This window comes from Marmota monax, unplaced genomic scaffold (genome assembly GCF_021218885.2).
Source record: "Marmota monax isolate L192 unplaced genomic scaffold, Marmota_monax_Labrador192_F-V1.1 WCK01_AAM20220418_F8-fsc00106, whole genome shotgun sequence".
Classification (NCBI taxonomy): Eukaryota; Metazoa; Chordata; class Mammalia; order Rodentia; family Sciuridae; genus Marmota; species Marmota monax.
In genome coordinates, this window is record NW_026695218.1 from 9,950,347 (window position 1) to 9,966,622 (window position 16,276).

The window sequence follows — 16,276 nt, forward strand, 5'->3', positions numbered from 1 at the left end:
TGAGATTATTATGTTAAGTGAAATTAGCCAAACTCAGAAGATCAAGAGTCTTATGTTTTCTCTAATATGTGGAAACTAAAGGGAAAGGATAAGAAAGGTGGAGGAGGGGGAAAGCTCATGAAAATATCTAAGATAGATAAGTAGAACAGAGGAAAGGGATCAGAGGAGAGAGAAGAGGGAAAGGGGAAATACTGGGGGGTGGTATTGAGCAAATCATGGTTGTGTGCATGTATGAATATGCAACCACAAATCCCACTATTATGTACAGATATAATCGCCAGTTTTTTTTAAAATGGAGAAAAAAAGCAAAGGGGAAAAAAAAAAGTTGGACCAATTTAGGAGACTTAGTATACAACTAATCAGACTCCAGGAAGAGAACTTGATATTGTGAGTGGAATTTGAAATTTTTTCCTGATGAAATGATAGGTTTGGGGATCATAAAAAAGCTATTATTGAATTAAAAACCTGTACCACTAAGAAATTTTGGAACATTCTAAAAGTTGTGAAATGGAAAAAGGACAGAATAATACTGGACTTTGATTCTCAACAGCAACATTGAAAACTAGGGGTCAATAGGATATTGCCTCCAAAAATTTTTATGAATTAGCCTGGCATGGTGATGCACACCTATAATCCTAAGCACTGAGGAGGCTAAGGTAAGATGATAAGTTCAAGGCCAGCTTGGGCAACTTGACAACTTTTTTTTCATCTCAAAATGAAAAAAAAAAAACAAAACACTGTGGATATATATAGTTCAGTGGTAGGTCCAGTATGGGGAAAAAAGAAAGTATGATGGAGTGTCTAGAGATGGGATTCAGCACAGGAATGGATAAAGGGAAGTGCTAGGATGATGGCTTTGAAACCACTTGGCAGCCAGTCTACACTGATGGTCAGAGGCGTAGACCTGGTTATTAGGTTGAACTGTGTAGAGTCAGATAATGGAACATTTTTATAGCAGTATGGGGGATGTAAAAAAAACTTAACATGTACTGGTCATAATAAGGGAAACTCTGAAATGGGATCAATTAAAAAAAAAGTTCTATTGACAAAGGTCTGTGAATTAAGATGCATATAATAATAGAAAGGTAATACTAAACTGATGAATCAAAAGTGCTGGGGGCTGAGGAAATCGCTCAGTTGGTAGAGTGCTTGCCTAGCATGCACAAAGCCCTGGGTTCAGTCCCCAGCACCACACACACACACAAAGCATATTCTAAGTATGGAGACAAACCAGTGGGGCGAAAGACTCTCCTTTAATTTTCTCATTTGCAAAATGGAATTAGTATTATCTGTTCCATAGAGAAGCAGAGAATTAAGACAGCACATAGTGAGGCCCTAAGCAATTTAGCAAGACCCTGTCTAAATAAAATACTTTAAAAGGGGCTGGAGATGTGGTTTAGTGGTTAAGCAATCCCTGGTATCCCCCCCCCAAAAAAAAAAAAAAACCACTGGGTTTAATCACTAGTATCAAAAGAAAAAACCAAAAATGTTTAAAAGCTCTACACAGCAAAGAAAACAAGAATGTGAAGAGAGAACCTACAGAATGGGAGAAAATCTTTATTAGGTACTCTTCTGACAGGATTAAATCAAGAATGTAGAAAGAGCTTAAACAGACACTTCTCAAAAGAAGAAATACAAATAATCAACAAACATGAAAAATGTCCAACATCATTAGAAATTGGGGAAATTCAAATCAAAAATACCCTGAGATTTCATCTCATACCAGTCAGAAGGGCAGTCTTCAAGAATACAAACAATAGGGGCTCAGGATGTGGCTCAACTGATTGCATGCTTGCCTGGCATGCATGAGGCACTGGGTTCGATCCTCAGCACCACATAAAAATAAAATAAAGATATTGTGTCCATCTAAAACTAAGAAATAAATATTTTAAAAATTATTTTTTAAAAAAAGAATACAAACAATAATGTTAGGATGTGGAGAAAAAGGAACATACACTATTGGTGGGATTGTAAATTAGTACAACCACTACGGAAATCAGTGGAGGTTGCTCAAAAGACTAGACATGGAACAACTATATGACCCAGTTATACCATTTCTTAGTCTTTATCCTAAGGAATTAAGTGATCGTAGAAATACATGCATACCCATGTTTATAGCAGCACAATTCACAATAGCCGTCAACTATAGAACCAGCCTAGGTTTCCATTATTAGATGAATGTATAAAGAAAATATGGTACATATACACAATTAACTTTTATTCAACCATAAAGAAAAATGAAATTGTCATTTATAGGAAAATAGATGGGACTTGAGGATATTATGTTAAATAAGCTAAACTGAGAATGGTCAAGGGTCTTATTTTTTTCTCACGTGGAATCTATAGAGGAAAAAGGAAAAGAATGGGGGATCTCATGAAAATCTAAGGGAGATCAGTAGAATAGAGGCAAGGGAATGGGAAGGGGCAGGGGAAAAACTGGGGGGATGATATTGGTCAAACGTTGTGTGCATGTATGAATATTTAACAGCCAATCCCACCATTCTGTACAACTATAATACACCAATAAAAAATATGGGGGAAAAAATAAGAACTGAGGATGTAGCTCAGTGGTTGAGGGGCCCCTGGGTTCAATCTCCAGTACCATCAAAAAAGGAAGGAAAGAAGAAGACTTTAAGCGTCAGAAGCTATCATTCAATCAGTTAACAGAAAAATAAAGCAGAGTTTCAAAAGGAAAGAAAAAAATAACATGTTTTCTGACCATAAGGAAGTTAGGTTAGAAATCAATAACAAAAATCTGTTGTGATTCTAATTTACACTTGTGTAAATAACGTGGTATAAAGTATATAACAATTTTTTTTCTTTTCTTTTTTGGTACCCGGGATTGAATCCAGGGGCACTTAAGCACTGAACCACATCCCCAGCCCTTTTTTGTTTTAAATATTTTTTTAGTTGTAGATGGACACAATATTTTATTTATTTTTTTTATGTGGTGCTGAGGATCAAACCCAGTGCCTCACTCATGCAAGGCAAGCGCTCTACCACTGAGCCACAACCCTGCCCCAGAAAATATATTACTCACAAAAATTCTGGTTGTCACACTGATAGCAAACATGCTAAAATGTGAGAAAAGTGCACTTCAGAATATTAAAAAAAAAATCTGGTTGTTATAAGGCTTAACATACGTTATTTATGAGACATAAAGCATTTAGCACAAAGTTATAACATTGCTAAGCACATAACAGCCATTATTACATGTTTCAGATCCTGGTTTGCCCAGGGCTAGGGATGTGGCTCAGTAGTGAAGTGCCCCTGAGTTCAATCCCCAGTACCAAAAAGAAAAGAAAGAAAAGCATAATAAAAGCTATTATTAAAACTAAAACAAACAAAAAACAGGTACACTCCAATACACTCCCACCAAAATAATAATCGTTTTTTGTTGTTGTTGTTGTTGTTGTTTTTGCAGAGGTACCAGAGATTGAACCCAGGGGACCTTAACCACTGAGCCACATCCCCCACCCCTTTTCTGTGTTTTAGAGGTCTCACTGAGTTGTATAGGGCCTTGCTAAGTTGCTGAGGCTGGCTTTGAACTCTCAATCCTCCTGTCTCAGCCTCCAGAGCCACAGGTCGGCAAATGTGCCTCACCATGACGGATTTGATGGTTAAGTGACCCCTGAGTTCAATCCTCAGTAACCCACCAAAAAAAATTTTTTTTTTCCTCAGTGGTAAAGAACCTGCCCACAGCGCCACTAGAAAGAAGCAGCTAGACTAGGGCGAGGGGTGCAGAAAATCTCATCACAGGTTTTCTAAGAGTCCTCACTTTGAGACACATTGTATTGGGAAGCTGTCTCCAATCATGTTCAAAGATTTTGGGTTCATTCTGTGTGGTTCCAAGAGCCGGAACTAGGATTACAGGAGGCCAATTTCGGCTCATTGTAAGGGAAAACGTTCAATAGGTCAAACTAATTAAGGGAGGAAAGGATAACTTATCATAAACATACAAGAGATAGAAACAACAAGCACTTTGGTGGGCAAGATCTCTAAACAGAAATCACGACATCCGCTAGAGTAGAAAATCTCAGGCGACTTTTGCATCAATTTCCAGTGAAACTATACACAGAAACATGATTTTTGCGGGTCTGAAGTAACGGTTTTCCCTGGAGTTGCGTTGGTGCCTTCCACACCAGTAGGGTTAAATCCAGCGACAGAACCTAAGCGGCACCGGATCCTGCCGGAAGTTCTCAGCGGTCTCCAGGAGTAGAAAACTACAATTCCCATAAGACGACGCGAGCTGAAGTGGGTGGGCATTTGCCGCGCGTGGGCGGCTCTGACCAATAACGACCGCCGTTACAGCGAACAGTTTGGCCGTGTTTGTAAAAGGCCGCGGCAGGCGAAGAGAGAAGAGGTGAGGGCGGTCATCCGCGAGGGGCCCTGGGGCCCACGGGGGGGGCGCAGGGCCGGTAAGACGATTGTATTGAGAAAGGGTCCCGACGCTTTGCGACAGGGGTGTAGGGCTGGGGATTCTGGCGGAGAGCTTATCCAAGGAACAGGATGCCGACGAGGTGATGCTTCTGCTTGGGCCTACTTAGTACCGGAAGTGAGCAGTCGAGCGGGTAGGATGCCAGGAAGCAGGTCCCGGGGGATGTGCGTCTCGCGGCAGGCGGGCCCCGGAAGCGGGAGTTTCGCGTCCTGAAGGCCGCCTGCCAGACGTGTGCCCGAAGGATGTCTTTTCCCTCCGAGGCAGTGGAGGGCTAATGTGCCGTCTCCTCTCACTTGTGGTTTGACAGGAAATCCAGCACATTCCAGACTCATGTTAGATGCCCGCTGGCTGTGACAATTTCGTTAAATCTCAGCCAGTTTCATCTCCAAGATGGGCAATTCTTCACAGGCTCGTGTGCGCATTACATGAGTAAATGCATAGAAAGGGCTTATCCACACGGAGGGTACTCGTGTAGTTGTGTGTGTGTAATTGGTGTGTGTGTTTACATTCATGATCGTCATTCATTCTCTTCTAACCGTTTCACAAGCGTTAAAAAGCATTCTGCAAACTATATAGTTGCACAGCCAGATCGAACCAGGATGAAAACCCACCACTTCAGGGAGCGGTCAGGGCTTAACTCTTCCATCACCAGCCCCTTTACATTCTCTTGCTAAGGAGACTGTTTTGTAAATTTGCCAAAAAGAGACTACCTAGAGACCTTTCATGTTTCAAATACAGGGTCTTTACAAGTTAAGTGTTTGTATATGCTTTCAATACAGAATCTGTAATAAGTGGTACTAGCACACATTCAAATTAAAATAGTACAAAACAGTGAAAGGTAAGTCTTCTTTCCAGACCCACTGTTTCCCTAGTCACAAATCACTTCTGTGGCAGTAAACGTTCATACACATATATACACCCCTATTCTCTGTCCCCTTTAAAACCAAGAATAGCATGTTTAAGCAAAGTACTACGATTTTTTTCATTTCACAATATACGTTGATATTTGAACCATAGTACCCATACATCTGTTCAGTTCTTGTTTTATTTTGTTTTGCAGTATGGGGATCCAGATCAGAAGTGTTCTACTTTTAAGTTACATCCCCAGATTTTTTTTTTCTCCCCTCTGTACTTGGGACTGATCCCAGAGGTGCTTTATCACTGAGCTACATTTCCAGCCCTTTTTATTTTTTTATTTTGAGACGGTCTCACCAAGTTGCAGAACTGTCCTGAAACAGTCCTCCTGCCCCAGTCTCTTGAGTAGCTTGAGATACAGGTCTGCACCAAACCTGGCTGTTGTCTGATTCTTTTTAATAGCATATTGTGTGATTACACTAAAATTTTCTTATGTCAGTTCTCTATTGATGAGCTCTTAGACTGTTTCTATAGTTCTGCATTTATGGACAGTTCTTCAGTGAGTATCCCTTCATATACTTTTTTGCACATGTGAGAATACATGCAATATCATAAGTGGAATTGTTAAGGCAAAGTATGTATATGACATTTATTGTATTTATATCTCTTCCAAGAGTTTTACAATAACAGTATAGAATGTTTCTCCACATTCTCATGAATACAGTGATAATTTTCTTCTTTTTTTTCCACTTTGCCAAAGTGTTATCTTGGCTTTTTTGTGTTTGTGTGGGTTTTTTGCTGTTGTTATCTTTTTTGTTTTTCACTTTGTGGTGCTGGGGATTGAACCTAGAGCTTTGAGCATGTGGAACAAATACTTCCCCACAGAGCTGTACTTAGCCCTGTTACCTTGTTTTAATTTGCCTCTTCCTTACTATAAGGTTGAGTATCTTCACATATTTAAAATCACTTTTAATTTTTCTTGTTCTCAACCTTCTTTTAATGTCTTTTCTCCTTTTTTCTAGTGGATTTCTTTTCCTTATTTTTTTTAATGTTTATTTCTTAGTTTTAGGTGGACATAATGATTTTTTTAATATTTATTTTTTAGCTTTAGGTGGACACAATATCTTTATTTTATTTTTTTGTGGTGCTGAGGATCGAACCCAGTGCTTCACGCATGCCAGGCGAGCACGCTACTACTTGAGCCATATCCCCAGCCCCTGGACATAATATCTTCATTTTACATTTATGTGGTGCTGAGGATCGAACCCAGTGCCTTATTCATGCTAAGCAAGCACTCTACCACTGAGTCACAACCCCAGCCCTTTCTTATTGGTTTTTTAAAACTCAGGAAATTAGACCTTTGGCATTTGAATTCCAAATATTTTTGTCTTTTTAAAAATAATAACAGCTTCATTAAAATATTCATATAACAAAATTTACCCTTTTAAAAGGTGTTACAATTTAAAGGTTTTAGTATATCCACAAAGTTATACAGCCTTTAATCACTCCAGAAAGAAACCTCATACCCATTAGCAGTTACTGTCAATTTCCCCTTTCTTCCAGCTGTGGCAGCCACCAATATGCTTTCTTTTATTTTTAATTTATGTTTTGGGACTAGGGATTGAACTCTGGGGCACTTATCACTGAGTGACATTTCCAGCCCTTTTTATTTTGAGTCAGGGTCTCACTAAGTTGCTGAGGGTCTCACTAAATAGATGAGGGTGGTCTCAAGCTCAGGATCCTCCTGCCTCAGCCTCCCAAGTCTGGGATTATTGGCATGCACCACTGTGTTCAGTTTACTAATTTGCTTTCGTCTCTATATACTTTGCTATTCTGGATATTTTATTTAAATGGAATCACATAACATGTGGTCTTTAGTGTCTGGCTTCTTTGATATAGCATAAATATTCCATATGATTACCTAAGCATGAGAAAGGTGGCGTAACATCATTATACATTAGAGATTTGTAAATAAAACCATGGTGAGATACCATTTTAGGTCCACTAATCAAATGGCCATAATGAAGAAGACCTTAACAAGCACTGGCCATGGGTAGAAAAGTGGGAATCCTTTTGGGTTGTTGGAGAAAATGTAAAATGGTACAGCCACGTTGTTATCAACAGTTTGGCAGTATCTTACAATGTTTATATATTTATAGAAGAGATAGATATGTTTATTCTGATTTGAACATTATACAGTGTTTACATATATTGAGACATTACATGGTATCCACAAATATGTACTCTGTGTGTGTGTGTGTGTGTTGCTGGGGATTGGCACCACTAAGCTACATCCCCAAGTTTTTTTTTTTTTTTTTTTTGTAACCTGGAGATTGGACAAAAGGGTGCTTTATCACTGAGCTATACCCCCTGGGTTTTTGTTGTTGTTGTTGTTGTTATTTGTTTGTTTATATTTTTGTTTTTGAGACAGTCTTGTTAAGTTGCTGAGGGTCTCACTAAATTGCAGAGGCTAGCCTTGAACATGTGATCCTCCTTCCTCAGCCTCCTGAATCACTGGGATTACAGGTGTGTGCCATTGTGCCTGGCTTTTGTTTTCTTAAAGCTATAAGGAAACCTTACTTTTGGGAAAGTATTCCATTTTACATATATGTATGTATATGTATGACATAATTAATTTATCCAGTTTCATCTATGAAGGACATTAGGTATTTGTGAGCTCTACTGTTAACAAAAGTGCTTGTGAGTAGCTTTATATTTCCCTCATTTACACATGTGGCAATCTGTAAGATAAATTCTTATTAGTGGAATTATACTAAAGGAGTATGCAGAGGAAATATCTGCAACCTCAAATTGAGGAACACTCTATAAAATTCCTGACTCTTCAAAATATGTTAGGATTATTAAGACCAAGGAAACATAGTAACTCACAGGCCTGTGAAGACTAAGGAGATGTGATAGCTAAATGTAATGTGATATTTTGGATTGGCTCCTGGAGAGAAAAAAGTCTAAGACTGGAGTTCAGTTAATAAGGTGCCTCTACTGGTTTCTTAGTTTTGACAAATGTCCTGTGGTAATATGTAGTACATCACTATTGGTTAATGTCAGAAGAAAATGAGTTAGGGGTATCTGCAAACTCTATTCTATCTGCAGCTTTTCTGAAAATCTATAATTATTATAAAGTAGACAGTTTATTCTTTTAAAAAGAAGGCATTAGAAAAATTGGTGAAATCCAAATGAAGTCTGTAGTAGAGTGAGTTGTATTGCACCAATGTTAAACCTTATTGTGACAGATGTCTCATAGTTATGTAAGATATTAATCTTAGGGGGAAACTAGGTGAAGCATATACAGGAATTCTTTGTACTATCTTTGTAGCTTTTCTACAAAATAAGTTCCAAAGTTGAACTTTTTTATTTATTTTTTTTCAGTGCTGGGGATTGAACTCAGGGTCTTAGACATGTTAGGCAAGCAGTCTGCCTTTGAACTACATCCTCAGCCCATGAAAGTCTTTTGTTGTTGTTCTTGATTGTTGTTTTTAAGAAATATGCAGGGCTGGGGCTGTAACTCAGTGATAGAGCACTTATCTGACATGTGCCAAGTCCTGGGTTCCCAAAGAACAAATATGCAGTTGTAATTTTGAAAGATACTAGCAAGTTGCCTTCTACAGGGCATAAAGCAAACAGCAAAAGCTGGGAATGGAAGTACACGACTGTAATCCCAGTGAGTCAGGAGGCTGAGGCAAGAGGATTGCAAGTTCAAAGCCAGCCTTGGCAATTTAGCCAGATCATTTCAAAATAAAAAGGTCTACAGATGTGGCTAAGTGGTTCAATCAATGTTACAAAAAAAAAAAAAAAAAAAAAAGTAAATAGTCCTTTGAAATTGGGGGGAAAACAATGCTAACTGCTAATTTAAAAATCAGATTACTTTTTTAAAAAGCATTAAAATTCAATATTTAAAACATTAAATGTTAGCCAGGTGTGGCAGTGCATGCCTGTGATCCCTGTGACTAGGGGGACTGAAGATGGATGATAGCAAGTTTGAGGCTAGCCTCAGCAATTTATTGAAACCCTGTTTCAAAATAAAAAAGTAAAAACAGTTGGGGATGTAGCTCAGTAGTAAGAGTGCCCTTGAGTTAAACCCAGTACTGTATAAATAAATATTTAGATAGTGATATCCATGCCAAACTTGTTATTTGCTTTGTTTTTGTTTTTGTTGTTGGAATGTGTGTGTGTGTGTGTGTGTGTGTACCAGAGATTGAACCAGGGGCACTTTACCACTGAGCCACATCCCCAACCCTTTTTTATATTTAATTAGAGACACAGTCTTGCTGAGTTGCTTAGGGCTTCGCTAAGTTTTTGAGGCTGGCTTTGAACTCAGGATCCTTCTTCCTTAGCCTCCCAAACTGTTGGGATTACAGGTGTATGTCACCATGCGGGGCTTTTAATTTGAAATACATCAAAATATGAGAGGAACTGACAGAAGGAAGGATAACTAGACATAATAAAGCAAATATAATAAAATGTTAATTGTAAAACCCAATGGGTGGGCACATGAGGAACTCACTGTATAATTTTATATCTTTGAAATTTTTCATAATATTGAGGGGGAAAATCACAGGTAGAAACTTGGTACTCTTAGATTTTTGTGTGTTTGCAGAAACAGCATTGTCAATATTGCTGGCTGGAAAGGAAGGAATTACATAATTTCTTTATTTTCATCTATAGAGCAATTGTTTGGCTTAAATGAGATATCTTATATTGTGAAATCCAAATGAAATAATGAATGTGAAAGCAACCTAGAAAATGTAAAGCACTCTTTTTTTTAACAGTACCTGGTCAATCAGTGTTCATTAAATAAATGTTTTTCTGTTTCATAGTTTTGCTGTCTTGTAAAATCATAATAGTTGACATTTATATGTGACTTCAAATTTTCTAGTCTTATCTAAATTTAATACCAACAAATATTTCATGAAGGATCTGGTTGTTCTCCTTGGCATTAATTACGAAAGTTATACTCCAGCTCTTTTTCCATCTTCAGTTTTACCATCTCCTCTAAAGACAGGCTCTTTTTGTTTCCTTTAGCACCTCTGTGGACTTGAAAATACAACATTGATAAGTGAGATTAGAGACTTCCACCATCAAACACCTTTTCACTGTGTGAATCTTTTGCAGAAGACAAACGCCAATTGCAGCTGTGTTTGCAGAGAATCCACAGTTAAATTATGCACTGGATGGGTGTGGTGACAAGCTTGCCTCTTTACAATGATGATGATCTAGGTTTTAGAGGTCTTAGTCCATGGATAGTTGACTCCATTCCTTGGGGCCAGAGATGAGGCAGAACATCATGGTAGAAGATTATGGTGGAGGAAAGCAGCTCAGGACATGGCAACAGGAAGCCTAGCCATAAAGCACTCTTAGGAATGTAATATATTACTTATAGGAAAGATGAGCATTTGGCCAATTCTATATCATGGCTCTAGGTGTTCTTGTCAACTGGAGGTGGAGTAAAGTTAACATTGTTTCACTTTCTTGAAGTTAGAAGTATAAAACATTTAACCATTTCCATAACAATTTGTCAACTATTTCTCAAATAATTGTGAAAGACTTAGCTTCTGTGATTTTTATTTCTTTTGTTATCTTTTGTGTGTGTGTGTGTGTGTGTGTGTGTGTGTGCTGAAGATTGAACCCAGGCTCTCACACATGCTAAGTTTGTGCTCTACTACTGAACTGTACTCCCAGCCTGTATTCTGTCTGAACCATCTCATCTTTGTATGTTATTAATATTTTTTTTCTTGTTTTACTTGTAGACCACCAAAATCTCCACTTAGGGAAGTGGGAATCTTTGACTGTGGAACATTGGGCAGGAGCTTTGCGATTGGCTGGTCAAGAAGGAGGAGGCAGAATGTCTGCATTGTTACACCATAGAATTCAAAATTAAGAAGACTTTGTATTAAGCGGTATCATTTACTCTACAAATGATCATGCCTTTACCTGTCCTCTCTGATCATCACAAACTAACGAAACACACTTTAAGTCTTATAAATTCAGGTTACACTGTTTTTCAGATGCCCTGGAAGCTAGTACAGGTAGGACTGGACTGGGTTTTATGGGGAATGGAGAAAGGGAAAGAATCTGTCTTTCCTGTTCTCTAGTCCTTGCTTAAGTTAAACATCTATGCATTAAAGATTTGATTAAATAACTAGATGTGGTTGTGCTCACCTGTAATCACGGTGATTTGGGAGGCTGAGGCAGGAGGATCCTAAGTTCAAGGCCAGACTGGGCAGTTTAGCAAGACCCTGCCTCACAATTTACCAAAAAAAAAAATTTTAAAGGGTTGGGGTTGTATCTCAGTGGTAGAATGCCCCTAGTACCAAAAAACAAAACAAAGACCCAGATAAAACAAATTTGGTGAAATAACTTCAAATGCTGTGCAGAACAGATCGTGGAAAAATGCTTTGGTTGCTATCCAGTAGAATTTTTTAAATGTATAGAGAAGTAGGAAGAAAAGTTTTATCCAATTTATTTTAAGTATATTTTTTAGTTGTAGCTGAACACAATACCTTTATTTTTTTGTGATGCTGAGGATCGAATCCAGTGTCTCACATGTGCTAGACAAGTGTTCTACCACTGAGCCACAACCCCAGCCCTAGTTTTATCCACTTTTTATTTCATTTGATGATTTAGATTTATGTTGTTTTGTGATATGATTTCAAAATATTGGATAGTTTACACACACTGTGCTAAATATTACAAGTGACTTCAGCTGTGTGTGTGTGTGTGTGTGACTGTGTACTCATCCTAATGGGCTTGTCTTCCTAGGGCCTGTGAAAAATGGAACCAAACTCTCTGAGGACTAAAGTCCCAGCTTTTTTGTCTGACTTGGGGAAGGCCACATTGAGGGGAATCAGAAAGTGTCCCCGCTGTGGCACATACAATGGAACCCGGGGCCTGAGCTGTAAGAACAAGACATGTGGAACCATATTTCGCTATGGTGCACGGAAGCAGCCTAGTGTTGAAGCTGTCAAAATCATCACAGGCTCTGATCTGCAGGTCTACTCTGTACGGCAAAGAGACCGGGGTCCTGATTACCGATGCTTTGTGGAGCTTGGTGTTTCAGAGACGACAATCCAGACAGTAGATGGAACTATCATCACTCAGCTGAGCTCTGGACGGTGTTACGTCCCATCCTGCCTGAAAGCTGCTACCCAAGGCGTTGTGGAAAACCAATGCCAACACATCAAACTGGCAGTGAATTGCCAGGCAGAAGCTACCCCTCTGACCCTGAAGAGTTCAGTCTTGAATGCCATGCAGGCCTCCCCAGAAACCAAACAGACCATTTGGCAGTTGGCCACAGAACCCACGGGTCCCCTGGTACAGAGGATTACTAAAAACATCTTGGTGGTGAAATGCAAGGCAAGCCAGAAGCATAGTTTGGGATATCTGCATACATCTTTTGTGCAGAAAATCAGTGCCAAAAGCTTGCCTGAGCGCCGCTTCTTCTGCTCCTGTCAGACTCTGAAATCGCACAAGTCAAGTTCTTCTAAGGAAGAGGCAGCCCAGAGATGCATTCATTTCTTTGCTTGCATCTGTGCCTTTGCCAGTGATGAGACATTGGCTCAGGAATTCTCAGACTTCCTAAATTTTGATTCCAGCGGTAGGTGGTATGATTGACGCGTAGTTCTCTGTTTTTCTAAAATAGCAATGAAAGAGTTTCACTGATAGATTTGGAGATTGTCCTGGCAACCTTCAGAAACAGTTGCTGGATAATTCAAATGAAAAGCATTCCTTCTTTTAATCCCAGTCAGCATAAAGGTTGATTGCTTGGTTGATTTGTTGGATGGATAAATTTGATGAAGAGAGTTGGGCATTTTTATTGAGGCAATAAATCTAGCAAACTTAGCTTTACTTTGTTTTACTTCACAGTTGTTTTATGTTAACAACAACAGCAAAAAAGAACAAATCCCTTTCACTCTTGTTTCCTACCTGAAGATGAGGGAAAACTAGCACCTTAATCAAAAGGCCTTTAGAAGCTTCTTCATCAAGTCTCTTGTTTTCATTTACATATATATATATATATATATATATTTTTTTTTTTTTTTTTTTTTTTTTTTTTTTGGCAGTACTGATACTGGGGATCAATCCCAAGGGCCCTGTACCATGGAACTACATTACCAGCCCTTTTTTTAATTTTTATTTTTAGATAGGATCTAAGTTGCTGAGAATGACCTCCAACTTAAAATCCTGCCTCAGCCTCCCAAGTTGCTAAAATTACAGGCATGTGCCACTATGCCCAGCGGTACACTTTTAATTTCTTCATGATTTTCTTCATGATCATTAGCAGGTAGCAGCTCCCAACTTTTAGTTTTATATTACTCTGTAGAGTCTTCTATCAAGTTAATGATCTATGAATAAATGCGTATGTGTTGGGGAATTTTTTCAAGGAACTTATTTTTATCATTATTTTTATGTGGTACTGTGGATTGAACCAAGGGTGCTTTACGACCAAGTTATAACCTCAGCCCTTTTTATTTATTTAATTTATTTTTAGTTGTAGATGGACATAATGCCTTTATTTTGTTTATTTATTATATGTGGTCCTGAGGATTGAACCCAGGGCCTCACATGTCCTAGGCAAGCACTCTACCACTGAGCTACAACCCCAGCCCCCTTTTTATTTTTTTAAGGCAGGGTACCACTAAGTTGCTGAGGCTGGTTTCCAACTTGTGATCCTCCTGCCTCAGCATCCCAAGGCACTGGAATTAAAGGTATGCACCATCAGGCCGGGCTCAAGGAACTTATTTTAAAGCGGCAATCATTCCATCTTTTGTGTTGGGGATTTAGATTTTTATAAATTAGTTTTTCTCTAAATGGGGGCCCATACTTACTCTTGGATAGTATTAGTAATTCAGAAATCTTTTTTATTTTTTAGGTCTAAAAGAGATTATTGTGCCCCAAATAGGTTGCCATTCAGAATCATCTGTATCAGCTTGTGAGTCTACTGTCTCCAAGCCAAAGAAGAGGAAAAAGGATGAAGTATCTGGTGAGGAACTATTTTGTTTCTTTTGGTGGTATAGTCTCTGGGTATTGTTTTATAGGTAGTTGTGTGTAGGTGTGAGTATGGGCATGTATATGTAGTGCTGGGGATTGAGACCATGTCCCTGAACATGCTAAGGAAGTGCTCTACCACTAAGCTACATCCTCAGCCCGTCGTTTTACTGTTTTGTATCTTTCCTTGAATCTTAGAAATTATGAGAAGTCATTTTTGTTCTTATGGAGTCACGTGTGTGTGTGTGTGTGTGTGTGTGTTTGGTGCTAGGGATTGAACCCAAGGCCTTACATATGCTAGACAAACATTTTACCACTGAGCTACAGCCCCAGACCTTTTTATGATTTTTTTATTACCCGTTGATAATTCCTTTTTTTAAAAATGAACACAGTACCTTTATTCTGTTTGTTTATTTAATTTTTTAAAAAAAAATTAGTTGTCAATGGACCTTTATTTTATTTATTTATATGTGGTACTGAGAATCAAACCCAGTGCCTCACATGTGGTAGGCAAGCGCTGTATCACTGAGCTATAACCCCAGCCCTATTTATTTAATTTTTATATGATGCTGAGGATCGAACCCAGTGCCTTACACATGCTAGGCAACCACTTTACTACTGAGCTAAACGCCAGCCCTCCATTGATAATTCTTTATCAAGTCAAGCTGAAAGTTGCTTCTACTGACCAAAAGTAAGATCCAACCAAATTTAAAGTCAGACTAATCTTTTTTTTTTTTTAATATTTATTTTTTAGTTTTAGGTGGACACAATATCTTTGTTTTATTTTTATGTGGCGCTGAGGATCGAACCCAGTGCCTAATGCCTGCTAGGCGAGCACTCTACTACTGAGCCACAATCCCAGCCCTAAAGTCAGACTAATCTTATTATACTTTAATATGCCTTAGGACAACGTTTTGAAGTTTTCCTTCACAGAGGACTTTAAAAACTGATGGGCTGAAGGTATAGTTCAGTTGAAGAGCATGTGTTTAGCATACACAAGGCCCTGGATTCAATCTCCAGAATCAAAAACTTGTAACAATATAACAGTTATATTTCTCACTCTAATTTAGGAATACAGTTTGCTCGTATTTTCAGCAAGTGGAGATACATAACACACAAATACACATACACACATATACACATACACAATGTTCCTTGACTTATGAAGGTTACATTCTGATAAACTCATCATAAATTAAAAATATCTTAAAGGAAAATGTATCTAATATACTAATCTATCAAACATCATAGCTTAGTGACATAGTACACTGTGGAGTATCCATTGTTTCCCCTAGGGATCTTGTGACTAACTGGGATCTGTACCTTACTGCCACTCACAGAGAATTATACCACATATTGCTAACCCAGGAAAAGATGAAAATTCAAATTAGGGTTTTTACTGAACATGGATGTTTTTCATATCATAGTAAAGTCAAAAATTCCTAAGTGAAACCATCATAAATCAGGAACCATCTATGCACATATATACACATATTAATTCAAATATTTAATGTCAGTTAAGGACTCATATAAATCTGTAAAAATGTTGAAATACCCTAGTAAATAAATTTCAAGAAATCTAAACAAGGGCTTGGGATATAGCTCAGTTGGTAGAGTGCTTGCCTTGCATGCACAAGGCCCTGGGTTCAATCCCCAGCACCACACACACAAAAAAAGAAATCTAAACGGAAAGAAAATATCCACTGCATGCATGTGTAACAAATTGCAAACTCACTAGTAAATAGACTCATGCAAGCCTTTTAGAAATTCAAAAGTGAAACTAAATAACTTTTGTAACCAAATTAGCAAAGATTTTTTAAAATGATGAGACTGCGGGCAAAGGTGAAATCTGGGGTCTTAGATGGGCATGGTGGCACACACCTGTAATCCCAGCAGCTGGGGAGACTGAGGCAGGAGGAGTGGAGTTCAAAGCCAGCCTCAGCAAAAAGCAAGGTGCTAAGCAACTCAGTGAGACCTTGT

General features: G+C 38.4%; 1 protein-coding gene across 7 annotated transcripts in view; it reads left to right on the forward strand.

Annotated features, from left to right (window-relative positions):
- The first annotated feature begins 4,277 nt into the window (after positions 1-4,277).
- The window catches only part of CUNH2orf42 (chromosome unknown C2orf42 homolog), a 35,471-nt gene continuing 23,472 nt past the window's right edge, over positions 4,278-16,276 (forward strand). Inside the window, exons 1-4 of one of the 7 annotated variants that reach the window (XM_046432367.2) lie at positions 4,278-4,363; positions 11,059-11,337; positions 12,071-12,905; positions 14,181-14,291. In XM_046432367.2, coding sequence (XP_046288323.1) covers positions 12,083-12,905; positions 14,181-14,291 — 934 coding nt within the window. In that variant the 5' untranslated portion in view covers positions 4,278-4,363; positions 11,059-11,337; positions 12,071-12,082. The other 6 variants (XM_058575090.1, XM_046432368.2, XM_046432370.2 and 3 more) reach the window with 6 other exon arrangements.